Source organism: Salmo salar, chromosome 04, assembly GCF_965601325.2.
Source record: "Salmo salar chromosome 04, fSalSal1, whole genome shotgun sequence".
NCBI lineage: Eukaryota > Metazoa > Chordata > Actinopteri > Salmoniformes > Salmonidae > Salmo > Salmo salar.
Window position 1 is genome coordinate 78,705,217 of NC_138294.1, and position 21,258 is coordinate 78,726,474.

General features: G+C 39.7%; 1 protein-coding gene across 13 annotated transcripts in view; it reads right to left on the bottom strand.

Moving 5' to 3' along the window:
• pica (Phosphatidylinositol-binding clathrin assembly protein) overlaps positions 1 to 16,346 on the bottom strand; it is a 69,247-nt gene extending 52,901 nt beyond the window's left edge. For 4 of the 13 annotated variants that reach the window (XM_045716234.2, XM_014197889.3, XM_014197890.3 and 1 more), the window contains exon 1: positions 15,833 to 16,343. In XM_045716234.2, the coding sequence (XP_045572190.1) occupies positions 15,833 to 15,962 (130 nt within the window). In that variant the 5' untranslated portion in view covers positions 15,963 to 16,343. 13 annotated transcript variants of the gene reach the window in all.
• Between the last annotated feature and the right edge of the window lie 4,912 nt (positions 16,347 to 21,258).

Below are 21,258 nucleotides of genomic sequence, written 5' to 3' on the forward strand. Positions count from 1 at the left end.
AATAGGCTCAGCATAACAAAAAGGTTTAAAAGATTATAATAATTTAAGTTTGGAAATATTGGGTAGCATTAATTACCCCAAAACAATTCCAAAAGGAACACCTACATGAGAATGCTGTTCATCGACTACAGCTCAGAGTTCAACACCATAGTGCCCACAAAGCTCATCACTAAGCTAAAGACCCTGGGACTAAACACCTCCCTCTGCAACTGGATCCTGGACTTCCTGACAGGCCGCCCCCAGGTGGTAAGGGTGGGCTACAACACATCAACACGGGAGTTCCTCAGGGGTGCGTGCTCAGTCACCTCCTGTACTCCCTGTTCACCCACGACTGCGTGGCCAAGCACGACTCCAACACCATCATTAAGTTTGCTGATGACACAACAGTGGAAGGCCTGTTCACCGACAATGATGAGACAGCCTGTAGGAAGGAGGTCAGAGACCTGGTAGTGTGGTGTCAGGACAACAACCTCTCCCTCAGGAGGAGGCTGAAATGATTTGGCATGGGTCCTCAGATCCTCAAAATGTTCTAAAGCTGCACCATCGAGAGCATCCTAACTGGTTGCATCACCGCCTGGTATGGCAATTGCTTGGCATCCAACTGCTAGGCGCTACAGAGGGTAGTGCGTATGGCCCAGTACATCACTGGGGCCAAGCTTCCTGCCATCTAGGACCTCTATACCAGGTGGTGTCAGAGGAAGGCCCTAAAAATTGGCAAAGACTCCAGCCACCCTAGTCATAGACTGTTCTTTCTGCTACTGCATGGCAAGCGGTACCGGAGCACCAAGTCTAGGTCCAAAAGGCTCCTTTGCAGCTTCTACCCACAAGCCATAAGACCGCTGAACAGTTAATCAAATGGCTACCCGGCCCATTTGCATTGACCCTCTTTTTTACGCTGCTGCTACTCGCTGTTTATTATCTATGCATATTCACTTTACCCCTACCTACATGTACATATGACCACAATTACCTTGAATAACCCATACATTGACTCGGTACCCCCTGTATATAGTCTTATTGTTATTGTGTTACTTTTTAAAATGTTTACTTTAGTTTATTTTGCTAATATTTTCTTACTCTGCATTGTTGTTTAGGGGCTTGTAAGTAAGCATTTCACGGTAAGGTCTACACTTGTTGGATTCGGTGCATGTGACAAATAACATTTTATTTGCCTCCTTCAGACACATCCAAAGGCAACATACAGTGGGGGAGAAAAGTATTTGATCCCCTGCTGATTTTGTACTTTTGCCCACTGATAAAGAAATGATCAGTCTATAATTTGAATGGTAGGTTTATTTGAACAGTGAGAGACAGAATAACAACAACAACAAATCCAGAAAAACACATGTCAAAAATGTTATAAATTGATTTGCATTTTAATGAGGGAAATAAGTATTTGACCCCCTCTCAATCAGAAAGATTTCTGGCTCCCAGGTGTCTTTTATACAGGTAATGAGCTGAGATTAGGAGCACACTCTTAAAGGGAGTGCTCCTAATCTCATCTTGTTACCTGTATAAAAGACACCTGTCCACAGAAACAATCAATCAAGACCAAATGGCCAAGACCAAAGAGCTCTCCAAGGATGTCAGGGACAAGATTGTAGACCTACACAAGGCTGGAATGGGCTACGAGACCATCGCCAAGCAGCTTGGTGAGAAGGTGACAACAGTTGGTGCGATTATTCGCAAATGGAAGAAACACAAAAGAACTGTCAATCTCCCTCGGCCTGGGGCTCCATGCAAGATCTCACCTCGTGGAGTTGCAATGATCATGAGAACGGTGAGGAATCAGCCCAGAACTACACGGGAGGATATTGTCAATGATCTCAAGGCAGCTGGGACCATAGTCACCAAGAAAACAATTGGTAACACACTACGCCGTGAAGGACTGAAATCCTGCAGCGCCCGCAAGGTCCCCCTGCTCAAGAAAGCACATAGACATGCCCGTCTGAAGTTTGCCAATGAACATCAATGATTCAGAGGACAACTGGGTGAAAGTGTTGTGGTCAGATGAGACCAAAATGGAGCTCTTTGGCATCAACTCAACTCGCCGTGTTTGGAGGAGAAGGAATGCTGCCTATGACCCCAAGAATACCATCCCCACCGTCAAACATGGAGGTGGAAACATTATGCTTTGGGGGTGTTTTTCTGCTAAGGGGACAGGACAACTTCACTGCATCAAAGGGACGATAGACAGGGCCATGTACCGTCAAATCTTGGGTGAGAACCTCCTTCCCTCATCCAGGGCATTGAAAATGGGTCGTGGATGGGTTTTCCAGCATGACAATGACCCAAAACACACGGCCAAGGCAACAAAGGAGTGGCTCAAGAAGAAGCACATTAAGGTCCTGGAGTGGCCTAGCCAGTTTCCAGACGTTAATCCCATAGAAAATCTGTGGAGGGAGCTGAAGGTTTGAGTTGCCAAACGTCAGCCTCGAAACCTTAATGACTTGGAGAAGATCTGCAAAGAGAAGTGGGACAAAATCCCTCCTGAGATGTGTGCAAACCTGGTGGCCAACTACAAGAAACGTCTGACCTCTGTGATTGCCAACAAGGGTTTTGCCACCAAGTACTAAGTCATGTTTTGCAGAGGGGTCAAATATTTATTTCCCTCGTTAAAACGCAAATCATTTTATAACATTTTTGACATGTGTTTTTCTGGATATTTTTGTTGTTAATCTGTCTCTCACTGTTCTAATAAACCTACCATTAAAATTATAGACTGATCATTTCTTTGTCAGTGGGAAAACGTACAAATTCAGCAGGGGATCAAATACTTTTTTCCCTCACTGTAGGCTACTTTTTTCCCTCACTGTAGGCTACTTTTTTCCCTCACTGTAGGCTACTTTTCACAGCTCATACTATTCAGAACACAAATCTAGCCTATAAGTACATCTGTTTGGCAGGAAACACATGACATGTAGAGTATAACCCTTGTCCTAAACAGTTAACACATTGCCAATAGCACGCTATTCATTTTGAAGAGACAGTCCCGCCCAGAAACATGGATCTTGGAGGAAACCAAGTAGTGAAGCTATAGACCTACAAGGGTTCAACATCTAAATAAAGAGACATTTGTTGAACATTTTCAAATTACACAATAAGTACACATTTTTGAAATCCCAAGAGCCAAAGACCAATGTCAAAACACTGCAGCGTTTTATTGAAAGTGTGAGGACAGAGCGGACCGACGGTACGCTTTCATAATCAAGGACATCAATGAAGGAAGACGATAAAAATGGTAATACTCTTTTCTTATCCTCCTAATTTAACATTTGATCAGCTCCCTGAGATTTCTGGAATCCATGTAATCAACATCCTGCTGGCTGTTGACACTCAGGAAGTGTCTCTTGGGAGGGTAAGCATACATAACCAATGGTTACGCACCTTTTTAAAATTTACTCACCCATCACGGGAAAATGTATTGAAAATATGGAGTGTTAGTTTATTCACTGCGAAAGGCGATCCGTGTTGACCCGTCAAATTATTTATCACTTGGCCTACATCACTGCCCTAAACAAGACGTACAGTGCCTTCAGAAAGTATTCACACCCCTTGACTTTTTCCACATTTTGTTGTGTTACAGCCTGAATTTAAAATAGATTGAATTGAGATTGTGTCACTGGCCTACACACACAATGTCAAAGTGGAATAATGTTTAGACATATTTACAAATTTATACAAAAATGAAAAGCTGAAATGTCTTGAGTCAATAAGTATTCAACCCCTAAACAAGTCACATAAATTGCCTGGACTCACTGTATGCAATAATAGTGTTTAACATGATTTTTTAATTACTACCTCATCCCTGTACCCAACACATACAGATAATTATAAGGTCCCTCAGTCGAGCAGTGTATTTCCAACACAGATTCAACCACAAAGATCAGGGAGGTTTTCCAATGCCTCGCATAGGTAGATAAATAAATAAGCAAAAATGTAATATCCCTTTGAGCATGGTGAAGTTATTAAGTTACACTTTGGATTGTGTATCAATACACCCAGTCACTGCAAAGATACAGGCATCCTTCCTAACTCAGTTGCCATGGAGGCCAATGTTGACTTTAAAACAGTTATTTAATGGCTGCGATAGGAGAAAACTGAGGATAAATCAACAACATTGTAGTTAGTCCACAATATTAACCTAAATGACAGAGTGAAAAGGAGGAAGCCTGTACAGAATACAAATATTCCAAAACATGCATCCTGTTTGCAATAAGGCAGTAAAGTAAAACTGCAAAAATAAATGAACTTTATGTCCTCAATACAAAGTGTTATGTTTGGGAAAATCCAACAACACGTCACTGAGTACCATTCTTCATATTTTCAAGCATGGTGGTGGCTGCATCATGTTATGGGTATGCTTGTCAATGGCAAGGACAAGGGAATTTTTCAGGATAAAAAAAAATTGAATAGAGCTAAGCACAGGCAAGATCCTAGAGGAAATCCTGGTTCAGTCTACATTCCAACAGACACTGGGAGACAAATTCACCTTTCAGCAGGACAATAGCCTAAAACACTAGGCCAAATATACACTGGAGTTGCTTACCAAGACGACATTGAATGTTCCTGAGTGGCCTAGTTACAGTTTTGATTGAAATCTGCTTGAAAATCTATGGCAAGACTTAAATGGTTGTCTAGCAACAACCAACTTGACAGAGATTGAAGAATTTAAAAAATAATAAAAATGGGCAAATATTGTACAATCCAGGTGAGCAAAGCTCTTAGAGACTTACCCAGAAAGACACAGCTGTAATCACTGCCAAAGGTAATTCTAACATGTATTGACTCACGGGTGTGAATACTTATGTAAATTAGATCTTTCTGTATTTCATTTTCAATACATTTGCAAAAATGTATAAAAATATGTTTTCACTTTGTCATTATGGGGTATTGTGTGTAGATGTGTGAGAAAGAAAACATGTAATACTTTTTGAATACAGGCTGTAACAACAAAATGTGGAATAAGTCAAGGGGTAGGAATACTTTGAAGGCACTGTAGCGTACAGCTTTGAATGAAGGCTCTGCCTCCTCCAGCAAATCTAGATAAAGCAGAACAGTAACACTCTATAAACCAGTAACGGTTGGAGTCAATTCAGTTAATTTATTTTCAGAGAGGATTTTTCCCATTTTAGAATTTATTTAAATTCATTTTTGAAATTCTAAAGGGAACTGTTCCAGGTGAATACAATTAGGTTAGTTAATTATTTGATCTTGCAGTGGACAGATGGAGACAATTGTAAATGTCATTTTTTGTCAACAATCTACACAAAAATACTCTGTCAAAGTGGGAAGAAAAAAAAAAGAATAGAATTCTTAAGAAAAATAGTCACATAAGTATTCAGCCCCTTGGTTTAGTTCAGGAGTAACATTTGGCTTAACAAATCACTCTGTGTGAAATAGTAGGGGTTGACATTTTTGAATGACTAACCCTTCCTCTGTCCCCTATACAACATCTGTAAAGCCACATAAAGAAGGGCAGTGGTTGGTAGATGGGTAATGGTCAAGTTAATAATTACGCTGTGGATTATGTATTAAACCACCCAGTCACAAAGATACAGTTTGTCCTTCTGAACTGAGCTGCAGGACGGGTATGAAACTGCTCAGGGATGTCACCATGAGGCCAATGGTGATTTTAAAACAGCTACAGAGTTCAATGGCTGTGATGGGAGAAAACTGAAGCTGGATCAACAACATTGTAGTGACTCCACAATAACAACCCTAAAATGGCAGAGTGAAAAGAATACAACTTTAGACAGACTGCCCACTTCACTTCATTGCAGACAAGTGGCTGCTGATGTTTATCTATGAGATGGAAGGTCAATTCTAGCTCTGAATAGTGGCACTGGGGCTTTTGAGGCTAGAGAATAATGGTTTGATGGTTTGCAGCCTTTGAATCGTGATATTGACTCTCAAAGGCTTTTTGAGAGTTACAGTGGGCTCTATTCAGTTCAGTGGTGTGTCAGCACTCTTTTTGATGGACTGTCATTCGATGCCACTGCGGTCACATGCGTTCCATGGGGGGGTCAGGGTGAACCTGTAGGCAGAGCCTCTGCATGCACAAAGACTGCAGACATGTGTTAGCGTGTCCTCTGGCCTGACTAGCATGACCCACCAACAGACTGCTGCCTCAGTGGTTACAGTGGACCCATGTGCTCTACATTTTAGCTACACCAGGGAGAGACTCTCAGCTTGTCATGCACCCTTGTTTACTTCATTGATCAACTTCAGTCACTAATTAGCTAAATTGCACCAAGAAAGATTGTGCACACTACTGAAATTGTTCGCAAATGTGGATTTTAGAACTAGAATTGATTAACATTACCATAACTAACCCATCCAGAAATAGCTTTCAACCCAAAGTCATTTTTTTGCTAGTTCCTATTTATGAGTGAACCAGGTTAAACACAAAACCACAGGTGATGATGAGAAAGAACATTCACACGTGTATCATTACATGTCAATGAGCTTTCAGGCCTGGGGTGTGAGTGGGTGAGGCCTTATTTCATAACTTCATGTAGGCTATACAGGCTAGTTGATAGATAGGCCTATATTCAGTAGGTTGTATGCCACAAAGAAGAAACAGCAGTATCATTTCATTATTTTACTTTGAAATAATTCAAGCTGTAGGCTTAGGCCTACAGATCCTAATGGGATCTAAAAACAAGGCCCACTAACACAATGTGCCACATTGTGCAATATACAAATGATAAAAAAGAGAAAAAACAAGCAAAGAAGAGCAGGTTCAACATTCAGTGGTTCAGAGTTGAATTCATACACACTATCTATGAAAAAAACTAAATGGCGTCTTCATGGCACATGACCGTGGACGTTTACACTGTTATCATTACCACAGCTAAAAGAGAGGGCCCAATTCAACCAATCCCAGCTGTAACAATTATCCTTGTGGATCACTTTTATCAATCACCTTTTGGTTTCATGTAGACTTGCTCAACATGCAAATGATAAAACTGAAATGCATATAATTCAAACCTGCTCAGCAAGGAGAATATTATTTCTCACTTTATTATCACAGAAACATGGTCCCCAGTTTGATTGAATATGGTTGTCTCCATTTCAAATCCTGATGGCAAACAAGAAAAGAGCTCTGGAAAACTAAAGAAAGGTTTAGAAGGTTTAGAAGGTTCTTTAGAAGGTTCTGCTCCAAACACTGCAGTGGTTTGAAACCTACGTGGATCATGCCCTTTACTCTCTGCTGATTGTAGGGCGCATCATGTTGCAGTGTTGACTCATGAGTTGAGCTTCCAGAACAAGCTTGGATCCAATAGAACATGTTTGCTCAGTATTAACACATGCACAGAGAGGAGAAGTCCTCACAACTTAACATTGTACTAAAATGACCTTTTGCCTATTTGGTTAATAATCACATTTTTATTTATTTTATTTTACCTTTATTTATACAGGTTTTTCTCATTGAGAACATCTCTTTTCCAAGAGAGACCTGGTCCAATAGCAGCAAGGGGAACAACGTTTCAGACAAAACAACTTACATACACTAACACAACATTAAACAAAACTATAAACACACATACAGTACAACAAAAACATTTTACATTAAAAACACGAAAGTCTTGACTAAAAACAGCTGGCCTAAAAACAATTACACTCTTCTATAATATATACATCGATCAAGTGTTTAAACTCTACCAACGAAACTAGGTCATCAAATTTGTAAATGTTCAGGAGAGAATTCCAGGACCATGGAGCTGAGTAACTACAACTATTTCTACCATGACCTGTTCTAATTTTTGGTACTGTTAGAAGCAAATGAGAATGGGACTTTAATTGATATTTATTTACCAACCTGACAAAAAAAGAACAGAGATAAAATGGCATTTTACCCAATATGGCCTTATAAATCAGTGTACACCGGTGTTTAAGCCAACGCAAGGTCAATGACGATCAGCCAACAGCGCTGTAGAGATCACAATGATGTGTTAGACGTTTCTGATTTGTAATGATCCTGTGGGCTGCATGATACACTGAATCAAGTGCTCTCAGGGTAGTGGCTGAGGCCTACCCAGCACTAAAATATAAAACCGCCAGTAATGTATATCGTACCAGCTCCTTCCTGGCCTCAAAAGTAAAACAAGCTTTATGCCGGTAATAAAATCGTATTTTCAGCTTGAGCTTCCTTATCAAGTTCTCCACATGCACAGTGAAGCTCAGCTTATCATCAACACACACACCCAAATATTTGTACACTTTAACTTGCTCTATAGTATGTCCAGCCAATGTAGCAATGACATGATTAGTAACATGCCTGGCATTTGATTTACCTGAATTTAGAACCAGCTTTAAATCATACAGATTCTGTTGTATGATGTTAAATGCTCTTTGGGCATTTTTAAAAGCTAAAGATAAACTACTACCATTTGAATAAAGAACAGTATCATCTGCATAAAAATTAACATCCGCTGTTCAAAGAGATCCCCAATGAGTTTTGATATACAAAATAAACAACAGTGGGCCCAAAACAGAACCTTGTGGAACACCTGAGCCCACCTCTATAGACTCAGATTTGCAACCATCCGCCATTACACATTGTGTACGATTTGATAGGTAATTTATAAACCAATCTAGAGCATGACCAGTAATTCCACAACATTTTAACCTTTGCACTAACACAGCATGGTCCACGGTGTCAAAAGCCTTCGACAAATCAATAAAGACAGACACACAATGTAACTTCTTATCAAGAGCACAGTGGATGTCATTTAAAACCTTCAATATTGCTGAAACAGTGCTGTGGCCAGACCTAAAACCTGATTGCATTCCATTTAAGATATTGTTTTCTTGGAAGTAGGTCTTCAGCTGCCTACTAACTAAGGACTCCAGTACCTTTGATAGTACAGACAATTTTGATATGGGTCGATAGTTGTCAAGTAGCGAAGGAACTCCACCTTTCAGGAGAGGCAGTACAAAAGCAGATTTCCATAACTTGGGGATTTCCTTAACATCAAGCGTGAGGTTAAAAATACATGTTAAGGGGGAGCAATGATGTCAGCGGCTAGGTGTAGGAAGCGGGGGTCTAGTTCAGCAGGGCTAGGGGATTTTTTTCCATCAATTTCTTTCAGGGCTTTACACACTTCTGAAACAGAGAAGGATGAAAAGGAGAACGTGGTGAAGGACTGCACTGGGGTGTCAGGTAAATTCATAGGGGGCTGAATTATACTTTTGACCTTTTCAAATAAACTGCCTGCATCTAACAAATGCTGATTCAAGGCTTTCAGAATGGAGGTTCTCTCAGTTAAAATCTGTGTGTCTACCAACAATTGTTTGGGAAGCTGTGGATCTTTTTTGCCACTCCAAACCTTTCACTACATGCCAAAATGTGGATGGATTATTTACATTTTGTGAAGTAGATTTCAGGTAGTGGTCTGCTTTCAATTTACGGATCATAGCCACACCCATATTTCGAAGATGTTTAAAAGCCATCCAATCATCTACCATCTTGCTTTAGCCTACATAGCATTTCGCTCCCTTAAGATTTTTGTAAGTTCCTTAGTAAACCAAGGGTTCTCTCTGCCCTTAATCCTGCATTTTTTTTAAAGGGGCATTGAAACCACTCCGGGCCTTGAGTAGGAGGTGGTTGAATTCAACTGAAACCACTCATAACTAACATATTGTCAAAATAGGTTCAGGAATCAAAACAAGTAAGGCTTGTACAAAACAATACAGATATTGTAGGCCTACGTTTCAAAGTAATACTATCAGGTAAACTAACACTTCCTAGTTTCAGTCTGACTAATACACCCAGTATTCTGACAACCTTGTTTTAGTACAGTAGCTACAATATAACTCTGAGACCTGTATTTGCATTGTCATAAAAGGAAACTATAGGAAAGCCAGTGTTGAGGTTTCCTCCCCAAAAGTAGTTAACTGATCCTAGCTGTGTGTCCAGATCATTAGGACCACTGAGGTACTATGAGGTGATTACCATCACTTCAGCAGTCTACTGCTGCTGGGAGGCTGCGGGATCTACTTCCTCCAGTTCACTTTGGTTTAGAGTGTGTGGAGTATGGTCTCAAGTTTTATGCTTGAGGTCAAATAAGAAATAAAGATTTCAGAATACTGCATCTCAAAGTAAATTCCTTCTGGAAATAAACAAAGTTTAACTTTCATCGTGTTTGCCGAATGATAAAGAACTTGGCACAAATACAAAAATACACTGGTCATTTTTTTACTTTATTGTTCACCAAAATGTCACCAGGTGTCAGGTGATGTGGGAAGTTGGGAACCATACTTTCATTACCTCATTATGATCACACATCCTGTTTTGGGATGCCAAACAAGTCAAGTCAAATGACACAATAAAATAAACTTCCCATTTACAGTGGCTGAAAGGTCCCTAAAGCATGAAATAGGCTACACTTGCAATTGAACCTTGCACTTTGGGACTGACAGAAATGGGTTTACATAAAAACAATGTATGGTCTAACATGCAATAAAAGTGCTGTCTTTTTCCTCTCTCTATAAATAGATACATCAATATTGAGTGGATAAGTTACATTGATTACAACAAACTGGAATCTAAAGTGGTGGGCTATAGCTTATCTATCTTTTTAAAATGTCAGGAGCAGTCGTCTCAGAGCTCATTTCTCACCAAAGCAGACCAGCGTTCAAGAGCAGGCTCATAGCTGGGAAAAAGCCAATTGTTTGACCTTTCCCTATTTTCTTCCTCTCTGGTAACAAGTTACTTGGTGGAGTTTCTTTAACAGGCCTGTGCTAAAGAATGTGCACACTGGCCGGAAACCCAACCCAAATCAAAGGAGCAAAGAGGGAGCCATATCTTGGGTACAAATCAGACAGGAGGGGAGCTAGACACGACACTGCTATTTCAGTCTGAGAGGAAACTCCAACACAAATGCCACCAGCCCTCCTGAAATACCTATAACCTTTGTCACATTCCTGCTCTGCTCCTGCAAGCCCCAGACTACAAAAGGGACCTTAAGAGGTCCTCTCTAGCAGTCTCCTCATGAAGGAGAAGCCAATCAAGAAGCCTTCTATGTACAGGAGTCAGTGAGGTATGGCCTCTCCACTCACTAGGAGTTTCATATATGCCCTTCAAGACCCCCAACAAACACCACACATGGCATTTCTTATTCTGGAACCAATACTAAAAATAGTGCCCAACAGGAAATTGGTTTCACCATCTCTCCCCACCAAAACATTGTATGGGGGGAAAAGAATAAGCAGCGGGGTGTGAACAGCTTGATGTGGTGATGCCTGCAGTCAAACTGCATCAGCACTGATGCTAGGGCGCTGAGGTCAGTGCAGAAATAAAACCCATTGAACGGGAGTAACCCAACACAGCAAGGGCAAACACCAGGAAGAGACCAAAAAAATAAAAAAAGATGAAAAACTAGCTCCGACTATTTCGGTAACGTTGATATGGAGGAAAAAAATGGCCGGGGTGGATCCTCTTCAAACAGACAACTCTCAACAAATCACAAGGCAAAAATGGCACAATTCAAAACCAAAGTTTGCAGGCAAAAAAAGCCTTTGCTGTGGTTTTAGTGAAGGTAGTTGATGCAAACTAGCCGCTTGCGAAATTCACTCATTTAAAATAACCTCTATCTTGATAGCTAGTATTTTGAATTATATTCTAGCAGATAAAGTAGTGTTGTAGGCAGTGACGTAGTTTCTCTCTATGCCAACATAATTGATACCAGACCCTAGTAACAGTTGCCGGGTCGGGTTTGAGACTAGACTGAACTCATTTTACACCCAGCATAATCCCGGACACAGCCTCAATGGGCAAAGGTTAGGCTAATGCCAACTTAAAACCTGCTCAGTCATCGAGAAGGCTGGCTATTGTAATTGCAAATAGTCACTGTAATTGAAAATGGTTATGCGGGTGACTAAACCCTTGTTGGCCATAGACACTTGATGTGGTGCACTCTTATGTAGGTGTTTGTTTTTTGCGTTAATGTCCAATGACACAATGTCAGTTTGTTGGAGATGAAAAGGTCTTAACCACTAGTAATATCATATTTATTGAAACCTGCTTGTGCCTTCTCTCCATCCCCATCTACACGTTTCACAACAATACAAGTGGTTGTTTTCTGATGAACTAGCTCTCCATAAAAAAGATCACATAGATCTGCAACGTATAACAGCAATAGCCCAACAACCCTAAAGCCCTTTATACACCAAAACTCTGCTCTCACGAGAGGCTGGGATCCCTGGTTCTCAATTCTGACCCAAATCACACAACACAAAGCCCACCAATTTCCCAGGTATCACCCCAGAAAAACAGACAAGGAACCTTGGTATGTCTGTGAAGCACATGCAAGCCTCTTGTGGTGGTACTTTGAGGTACTTATTGTGTTACCCCTGTAAAAAAGGTTAATATTAAGATCACTTTATTTCAAATGAAATTTGACTTCCACTTTCTTCCAACCCCTCCGAAAGGCACACATACATCTACCCACAGGTAGGAGACATTAGAGCAGGGGCTGCCCATGGAGAAGCTGTTGTGGGGAGGTTAAGTGCCTTGCCCAACAGCAGGCAATGGCATCTAGGATTTGATACCAGCAACCCTCCTCCGGTTGCCAGCTCACTTCCTGCCAGATTTTTCCCAGGATTCGAAAAGGCTGGCTCGCCTCTCTAACCGCTAGGCTACCTGCCGCCCCATAAATCCAGGGTTCCCCAAATAAACCAAATACCCAGGTAAAACCACCTCCAGACCAGGATTGTAAAGCAGAGTCTGATAACCTGGGATGACCCTAATACACAGAAGGCAGCCTGGGGAAAAACCTGGGTAGGTAGCCTGGTGTATTGTTGGACTTTAGATAGAGCAAAACATCACTGCTGATAGAAATAGAAAATATAAATATTGAGAAAGCACTTCCATACCTTTATGTAGATGGTTCTCTAGAACATAGGCCTACTTCGCTTATCAAATCTACCAACACATATGGTTGGATTAAGTAAAGTTCTAATTTAACCAATTCCTTCCCAGATTATGTTGCCTTTTTAGGTGTTCATGTTATTTAATTGTGTATTGTGTGCATGCGACTTGATTTCACAAAAGATCATGAACCATATAACATGGCTGGTATTTTTATTTATTTATTTATTTAACTAGGCAAGTCAGTTAAGAACCTATTGTTATGAGGAGAGGTGCAATGTGGTCACAAAGATCCCATGGTAGGCTACTTATCGCAAGAGTAGGGTTGTTTGGTTAAATTTACAACCTAGCCCACCATTGCCAAGGCTAATCATCTCCTGATCCCTAATTGGCATAAAATCACTCCTCACTTCCCCATTGTGATAGCTGGGTCTTATTTATTAGCACCAAAAGTAGAAAAAAATACTAACTGAATGGAGAAGGAGAACTGTGAATCAACCATGGTAAAATGTCAGGAAGTGCAGAGGGTGTCTTTAACATCCGTAGTCAGACCATCTTGCGGACAACGACACTAAAAGTTGTTTCTCTTGAAGTTCCCCATTGAATGCCTGTGAAGAACTGAGTCAGCCAAAAACACTGGGGGAGAAAACTTCTACGTATGCTAAGCATAAGATCACGTAGGGACACTCACTGGACGGTAAATTGCCTGTAGGCATGTAGTCGCTATTGAAAGAAAATAGTTGGACATCTCGATAGAAGATTGCATAAACAAAGCACGGAGCAGTTAAGCAATTTATTTTATTAAATCATTGCATAAATAGCACTTTAATAACCATCATTCTTGGTAGAATAATGGTTATCATTCATAGGTCTAAGATGGCACCGACAGATAAGGCAGCTCTGCTTCTAGCACCTAAGCACCCTTTCAGTATTTCGTATTTTTTTTTTCCTTACATTATTGGCCCAGAAAATTGTTTGTTTTATTACATACAGCCGGAAATAACTTTTGGATATCAAAGCGGCGGTAACTCCGGCATTATGACCAGGGATACGACTTTCCCAAATTGGATCCTTGTTCGTACCCCCCCAGGGCAATTGAACTTATTCCAGAGGGCGCTCCAAAACACCGCCGGCGGAGATGAGGTATTCGGAGTGGACTTCTAGTCCGACTCAGGAGGAGTACACACCATCCACCGCTTCAGAGTATATTCCTCGCTAATGTTCAGTCTCAGGATAATAAAGTAGACGAGCTCAAGGCGAGGATCTCCTTCCAGAAAGACATCAGGGATTGTAACATACTATGTTTCATGGAAACATGGCTCTCTCGGGATATACTGCGACAGTGATATGTTCTGGGTAGCCTCTAAGAATAACATTGACGAATACACAGATACAGTGACTGAGTTCATCAGGAAGTGTATAGGAGATGTTGTACCCACTCTGACTACTAAAACCTACCCAAACCAGAAATAATAAAATAGATGGCAGCATTCGCGCAAAACTGAAAGCACGAACCACCGCATTTAACCATGGCAAGATGACTAGGAACATGGCCAAAAACAAACAGTGTAGTTATTCCCTCAGTAAGGCAATCAAACAGGCAAAACATCAGTACACAGAGACAAAGTGGAGTCGCAATTCAACGGCTCAGACACGAGACGTTTGCAGCAGGGTCTACAGACAATCACAGACTACAAGCTGTCATCAAGGCAAAGGGTGGCTACTTTGAAGAATCTCAAATATGTTTTGATTTGTTTAACACTTTTTTGTTTACTATATGATTCCATGTGTTATTTCATAGTTTTGATGACTTCACTATTATTATACAATGTAGAAAATAGTACAAATAAAGAAACCCTGGAATGAGTAGGTGTGTCCAAACTTGACTGGTACAATATATACTGTATTCTATTCTACTGTATTTTAGTCAATCTAATATTTATATATTTCTTAATTACATTCTTTTACTTTTAGATGTGTGCATTGTTGTGAAGAGTTAAAAAAAAAAAAAAAGATACTACTGCACTGTTGGAGCTAGGAACAAGCATTTCGCTACACCCGCAATAACATCTGCTAAATATGTGTATGTGATCAATAAAATGTGTCAGACCATTTCTTGAAGTTCAAAGTCTAGGCTACAACCTGATCGTCATCCAGTTAATCACATTATTTACATGCCAAGCAAAGCGCTAATTTCCATTGTAAAGATGATAGCACGGTGTAGGGTAATTGTTGTAAAATGCTATGAAATCTCGCATTATTTCATAGATAGGCAAACATCAGAGAATAATTGCAGAAAATAACTGCCTACCCACATGTAAAAAAAAAAATACTACAGTGTACTATAGTACTTACTATAGAATTATGTAATAAGCTGTAATATCCCTTGACCTCCACACTGTAGTATACCCCTTGATCATGTAGTGCTTATAGAATTCTGTAGTATAGTGGAGAATACTATAGTAAATAGTACAGTATTGTCCACAAAACACACTTTTTATAATTATAGTAATACCACAGTAATACATTTGCATAATCCACCCATTCCCATACCCCAATTTGTGCCACCCATGGGTGAGAAACCTTCATGCCAAGTATATACCATTATATTATGTTCCCTACAGGTTACAGAAAAGAGCAAAAGCCCGCACTTCTATGTCAAAGATAATAAAGCAAAAACACTACAGTATACTAGTCATGTCTGCAAAGACTACAGTAAATACTACAGTGAAGTCCGCAGAAACACTACAATGAATAGAAGTGTATACATATTGTAATAGTACAACATTTATACCATAGTACTATATCTATAGTATGCACTATAGTATGCACTATTTTTATTTTTTTCATGTGGGTTTGTAGGCCTCAGCCACAGTTCAATGCCTAAGGAATAGACTACACACACACTTGATCAGACGCAACAATGTAGCAAGTCGCCTAAATATTAATACTTACAATCTAAATGTTTCTTTTTTGGTCCCATAATTTCATGCGTGGTCGCCTTGCACACAGTTTTGGACACAGCGGAGCCGGTTACACTGTGTTGAGCTGCAGTTATCCTATCCGTAATGCTTTGTCCAGACATCTTCGCACTTTTGTATAAAGTATAGAACAAATGTTTCAAATCCTGTGGAATCGATATTGTCCTCTGTAGCTTCCACAGTTCAGCCACCTGACACAAAATAAAGAGAGGGGAGAAATTTTGACGGCAGGAACGTTAAATCCCAGGGTGATATATGCACCCCACATCCACGACTTGATTTGAGGCTGTAATTTAAGTTTGGGTGTATCGTCTACGTCGGAAAACCACGAAGATACAAACCCAGTGTTTTACTTCCGTTCAATTTCCGAATGTCCTCTCACTCCTCTCCCTATAATTACTTTGTTCGCACTGACGCCCCCTCTCGTTTCGTTCTCACTGAAGAAGTCTGTGCTCTTTTCTACTTCGCCCCGCTGGGTTTAAATGGATTGGAGGTTTTCAGGAAAATGGCGGGTATCATTCCTCCATAGACTTGGAGCCTTCATAGAGATAGATAGAAGACTGCTCTTTGTATCTGTGCCATTATATCGCCTGTGACAGCATGGGCAGCGCCTTTTAGGCTATCTCCATTTTAAAGTAGTACATTTTCTTATTTTTCTTCATTGGCTAATTGGCGCCCGACTTATAGGAATCCCCACCCAGTTGACTACTTTAAACTAGTGGAATCCCTCAATGGCAATGTCCACGCTAAAATACATCATATCCATGATGAGTCCTCTATCTATCTCTATGGGAGCCTCCCAAATTTTATGTGGGTGTTGCTGAGTTTACAGCAGGGCCACCATTGTGGCTCTTAAACTTCAATTGATTGATTGTTTCGGTCATTTACTTGAGCAAACATGGATGGGCGGGCGACAGTTTCGCAGCCATTATAATTTACCTGCCACTTGCTTTCCATTCTTTTCACATAGGACACCGTTTTTTGCAATAACGTTTTTGTTATATTTTTTATATGAATCTTTATGTAGGCCTATAGTTAATCAACATGGTCATGCCCCATATAGTCCTAATCATTCCATTTTCTCATGGCATTGCCCCTGATTCTCCTTTAATATCCTTGGTTTCCACATGGAATATCCTTTAGATTTTTTAAAGTTTTATTTTAACATGTCATTATCTTTGTTGTTGAAAAGGAAAAGTCGGAACTCTCACTCACCTGAAACGCAATGTTTAATTTAAGCAAAGTAAAAATAATATTTTAACATTGCTGAAATAAAACATTGAGTTTTTAATGGCAAGCCAGTGTTGCGCCTTTTCAATTCTTATCACATTTTTTGGTTGTACCTCGACTCATATTAGTTGAGCGTCCTCCACTTCTTTTCAATATAGCCTGGATACAAACTGATTGAATCAACGTTGTTTCAAGGAAATTTGTCAACGTATTGTGACGTGGAATCTATGTGGAAAATACATTGGATTTCAACCACAGGATTATGTAGTCACTGAAACCAATTTTCAACATAAACAAACCTTGAATTTGGACCTTAGAAAATAAACTTGGCAGCACCTCCTACTGAAGAGTTGATCTATCTACAGCAGGGGTGTCAAACTCACTCCACGGAGGGCCTAGTGTCTGTGGGTTTTTCCTTTCAATTAAGACCTAGACAACCAGATGAGGGGAGTTCCTTACTAATTAGTTAACTTAATTAATCAATCAAATACAAGGGAGGAGAAAAAACCTGCAGACACTTGGCCTTCCGTGGAATGACTTTGACACATGCGATCTACAGCTATTAATTTGGTGTCCCATCCAGGGTTTTAACCAAGCCCTGCTTAGCTTAGCTTTAGCTTAGCTGTCGCACTGCTTTGCTTTATCTTGGCCAGGTCGCAGTTGTAAATGAGAACTTGTTCTCAACTAGCTTACCTGGTTAAATAAAGGTGAAATTAAAAAAATATATATATATATATTTTTTGATACTGACTATTACCAACGTGCTATCATGAGAATGATTTTTGATAGATCTCTTAATAACTAAATATATTCACTGTTCCTATCAAACTCATGCCAAAGGGCAGGTTTAACAGAGCAAATTAAATGTAACCATACTTTATAAGTCATATCATCAATGATACTATTTAGGCCTATATAGCATTTGCAAAGTCATCAACAGCTATTGTTTCAATTCAACCCAGGGTTAAATAAAAAATACACAATACATATAAGCGTAGAGTTTCAAGATAATAATAATTGATATGTTGGATTCACGTCTCCATCTCAACCTAAAATATAAGTTAAAGAATAGAACCATTCTTTAACATTGATTCTTTGCTGGAGACGTGTATCTATCATAACAATTATTAACTTGCAGACTAACTGGAATTAAAGGCACACCAACTGAGTGGCACACAAGATACATATCCTTCAAATGTTGAAATTTGGTTGCATTGACAACCGAACACAATTCAATGTCATTTTTGCGATACAGTAAATAGCTTATTAACTGAAAATCCAGCCTTTGAAGAAAGGGGAAATTAGGAATGTACAGTAACAGTCAAAAGTTTGGACGCACCTACTCATTCAAGGGTTTTTCTTTATTTGTACTATTTTCTACATTGTAGAATAGTAGTGAAGACATCAGCACTATGAAATGACACATATGGAATCATGTGGTAACCAAAAAACTGTTAAACAAATCAAAATATATTTTATGTTTGAGATTCTTTAAAGGAGCCACCCTTTGACTTGATGACAGCTTTGCACATTCTTGACATTCTCTCAACCAGCTTCAGCTGGAATGCTTTTCCAACCATCTTGAAGGAGTTCCCACATATGCTGAACACTTGTTGGGTACATCTCAAATTGGGTTGAGGTCAGATGATTGTGGAGGCCAGGTCATCTGATGCAGCACTCCATCACTCTCCTTCTTGGTCAAATAGCCCTTACACAGCCTGGAGGTGTGTTGGGTCATTGTCCTGTTGAAAAATAAATGATAGTCCCACTAAGCGCCAACCAGATGGGATGGTGTATCGCTGCAGAATGCTGTGGTAGCCATGTTGGTTAAATGTGCCTTGAATTCTAAATAAATCACAGACAGTGTCACCAGCAAAGTACCCCCACAGTATCACACATACTCCTCCATGCTTCACGGTGGGAACCACACATGCGGAGATCATCCGTTCACCTACTCTGCGTGTTCACAAAGACATGGCGGTTGGAACCAAAAATCTCAAATTTGGACTCATCAGACCAAAGGACAGTTTTCCACCGGTCTAATGTCCATTGCTCGCGTTTCTTGGCCCAAGCAAGTCTCTTCTTCTTATTGATGTCCTTTAGTAGTGGTTTCTTTGCAGCAATTCAACCATGAAGGCCTGATTCGCGCAGTCTCCTCTGAACTGTTGATGTTGAGCTGTGTCTCTTACTTGAACTCTGTGAACCATATATTTGGGCTGCAATTTCTGAGGCTGGTAACTCTAATGAACTTGTCCTCTGCAGCAGAGGTAACTCTGGGTCTTCTTTTCCTTTGGCGGTCCTCATGAGAGCCAGTTTCATCATAGCTCTTGATGGTTTTCGCGACTGCACTTGAAGAAACTTTCAAAGTTCTTGACATTTTCTGAATTGACTGACCTTCATGTCTTAAAGTAATGATGGACTGTCATTTCTCTTTACTTATGTGAGATGTTCTTGCCATAATATGGACTTGGTCTTTTACCAAATAGGGCTATTTTCTGTATACCACCCCTACCTTGTCACAACACAACTGATTGGCTCAAACGCAATAAAAAGGAAAGAAATTCCACAAATTATCTTTTAACTTTTAACAAAGCAATGCATTCCAGGTGACTACCTCATGAAGCTGGTTGAGAGAATGCCAAGCGTGTGCAAAGCTGTCATCAAGGCAAAGGGTGGCTACTTTGAAGAATCTCATATATAAAATATATTTAGATTTGTTTAACACTTAATAATAAAGAAAAGCCCTTGAATGAGTAGGTGTCCAAACTTTCACAAACAATTAAATTCATAAAACCTATAATCTATCTGCGATATTAAAGCTGATCTACCCTACCCCTTGAAAAATTATAATGATAACAAAAGCCTTTTAACTTGTCGACAAGAATAGGATTAAGCCAGTGGCTCAGATGAAACTATCCAAGCATTGAATATCCTTTAAATGTTGATATTTGGTTGCGTTGTCAGCCACAAAATTAAATATAACTTTTTAAAAAAGTAAATAGCCTAAAGTAAAGGCGATCTTATGTAATTATAGAAAGTGTGCATGTTGAAGATAGCATGCTAAGGTTGGGACAGTCCATTTAGCATAATATGTTAGGCTTCGTATGGTATATATTAATTTATGGATGTCCATCACTCGTTTTGGATGATACGTTCCGAATTACAATTTGTTTTGTATGTTACGAATTTGCAAATCGTACAATATGTTACAAATTTGCTAAACTTATATGTTATGAATTCTAGCTTGGTGGCTAGGTGGCTAACGTTAGCTAGGCTAGGGTGAAGTTTAGGAGTTAGATTAAAGGGTTAGGGGAAAGTTTATCTAAAAGGTTAAGGTTAGGGTTAGCTAATATGCTAAGTAATTGCAAAGTAGCTAAAAACTAGTAAGTAGCTGAAAATTTGCTAATTAGCTAAAATGCTAAAGTTGTCCATGGTGAGACACAGAGATATAGACACAGATATCCACTACAAACTCATGGACAACATGAACACAGACATAACGAATCAGAAAAAAATACATACTTTTCTTTCTAAAGTGCAAGTATAAATTCATAAAGATTTCATAGATTTTTTTATTTAACTAGGCAAGTTAGTTAAGAACAAATTGTTATTTACAATGACAGCCTACAGGGGAACAGTGGGTTAATTGCCTCATTCAGGACCAGAACAACAGATTTTTACCTCGTCAGCTCAGGGATTTGATCAAGCAACCTTTTGGTTACTGAGCCAATGCTCTAACCACTAACCTGCCTGCCGCCCCAAAATTAACTAACATAGTTTCTGAAAATGTATGGAATATTGCCACATTAACAGGAATTTTGCAACCCTAATAAAATTCATTGCTGACAAATGTAGAATACATTATTAATTCATGCCAAACAGATTTTTTTTTTTTTTACAGTATCTGTTAGGGTAGACGCTGGGAGATTGAGAAGCAAGTACAGGGAGTGAAGATTTCATGGATAAACGGACATAAAACAAAACAAGAACAGCATCTGGACAGGGGGAAGAAAACGACATTACGACATCAATGCTGACACGTGGAACAAACTGATGAACAGACATCAAATCAAAATCAAACGTATTTATAAAGCCCTTCTTACATCAGCTGTACAGAAACCCAGCCTAAAACCCCAAACAGCAAGCAATGCAGGTGTAGCAGCACAGTGG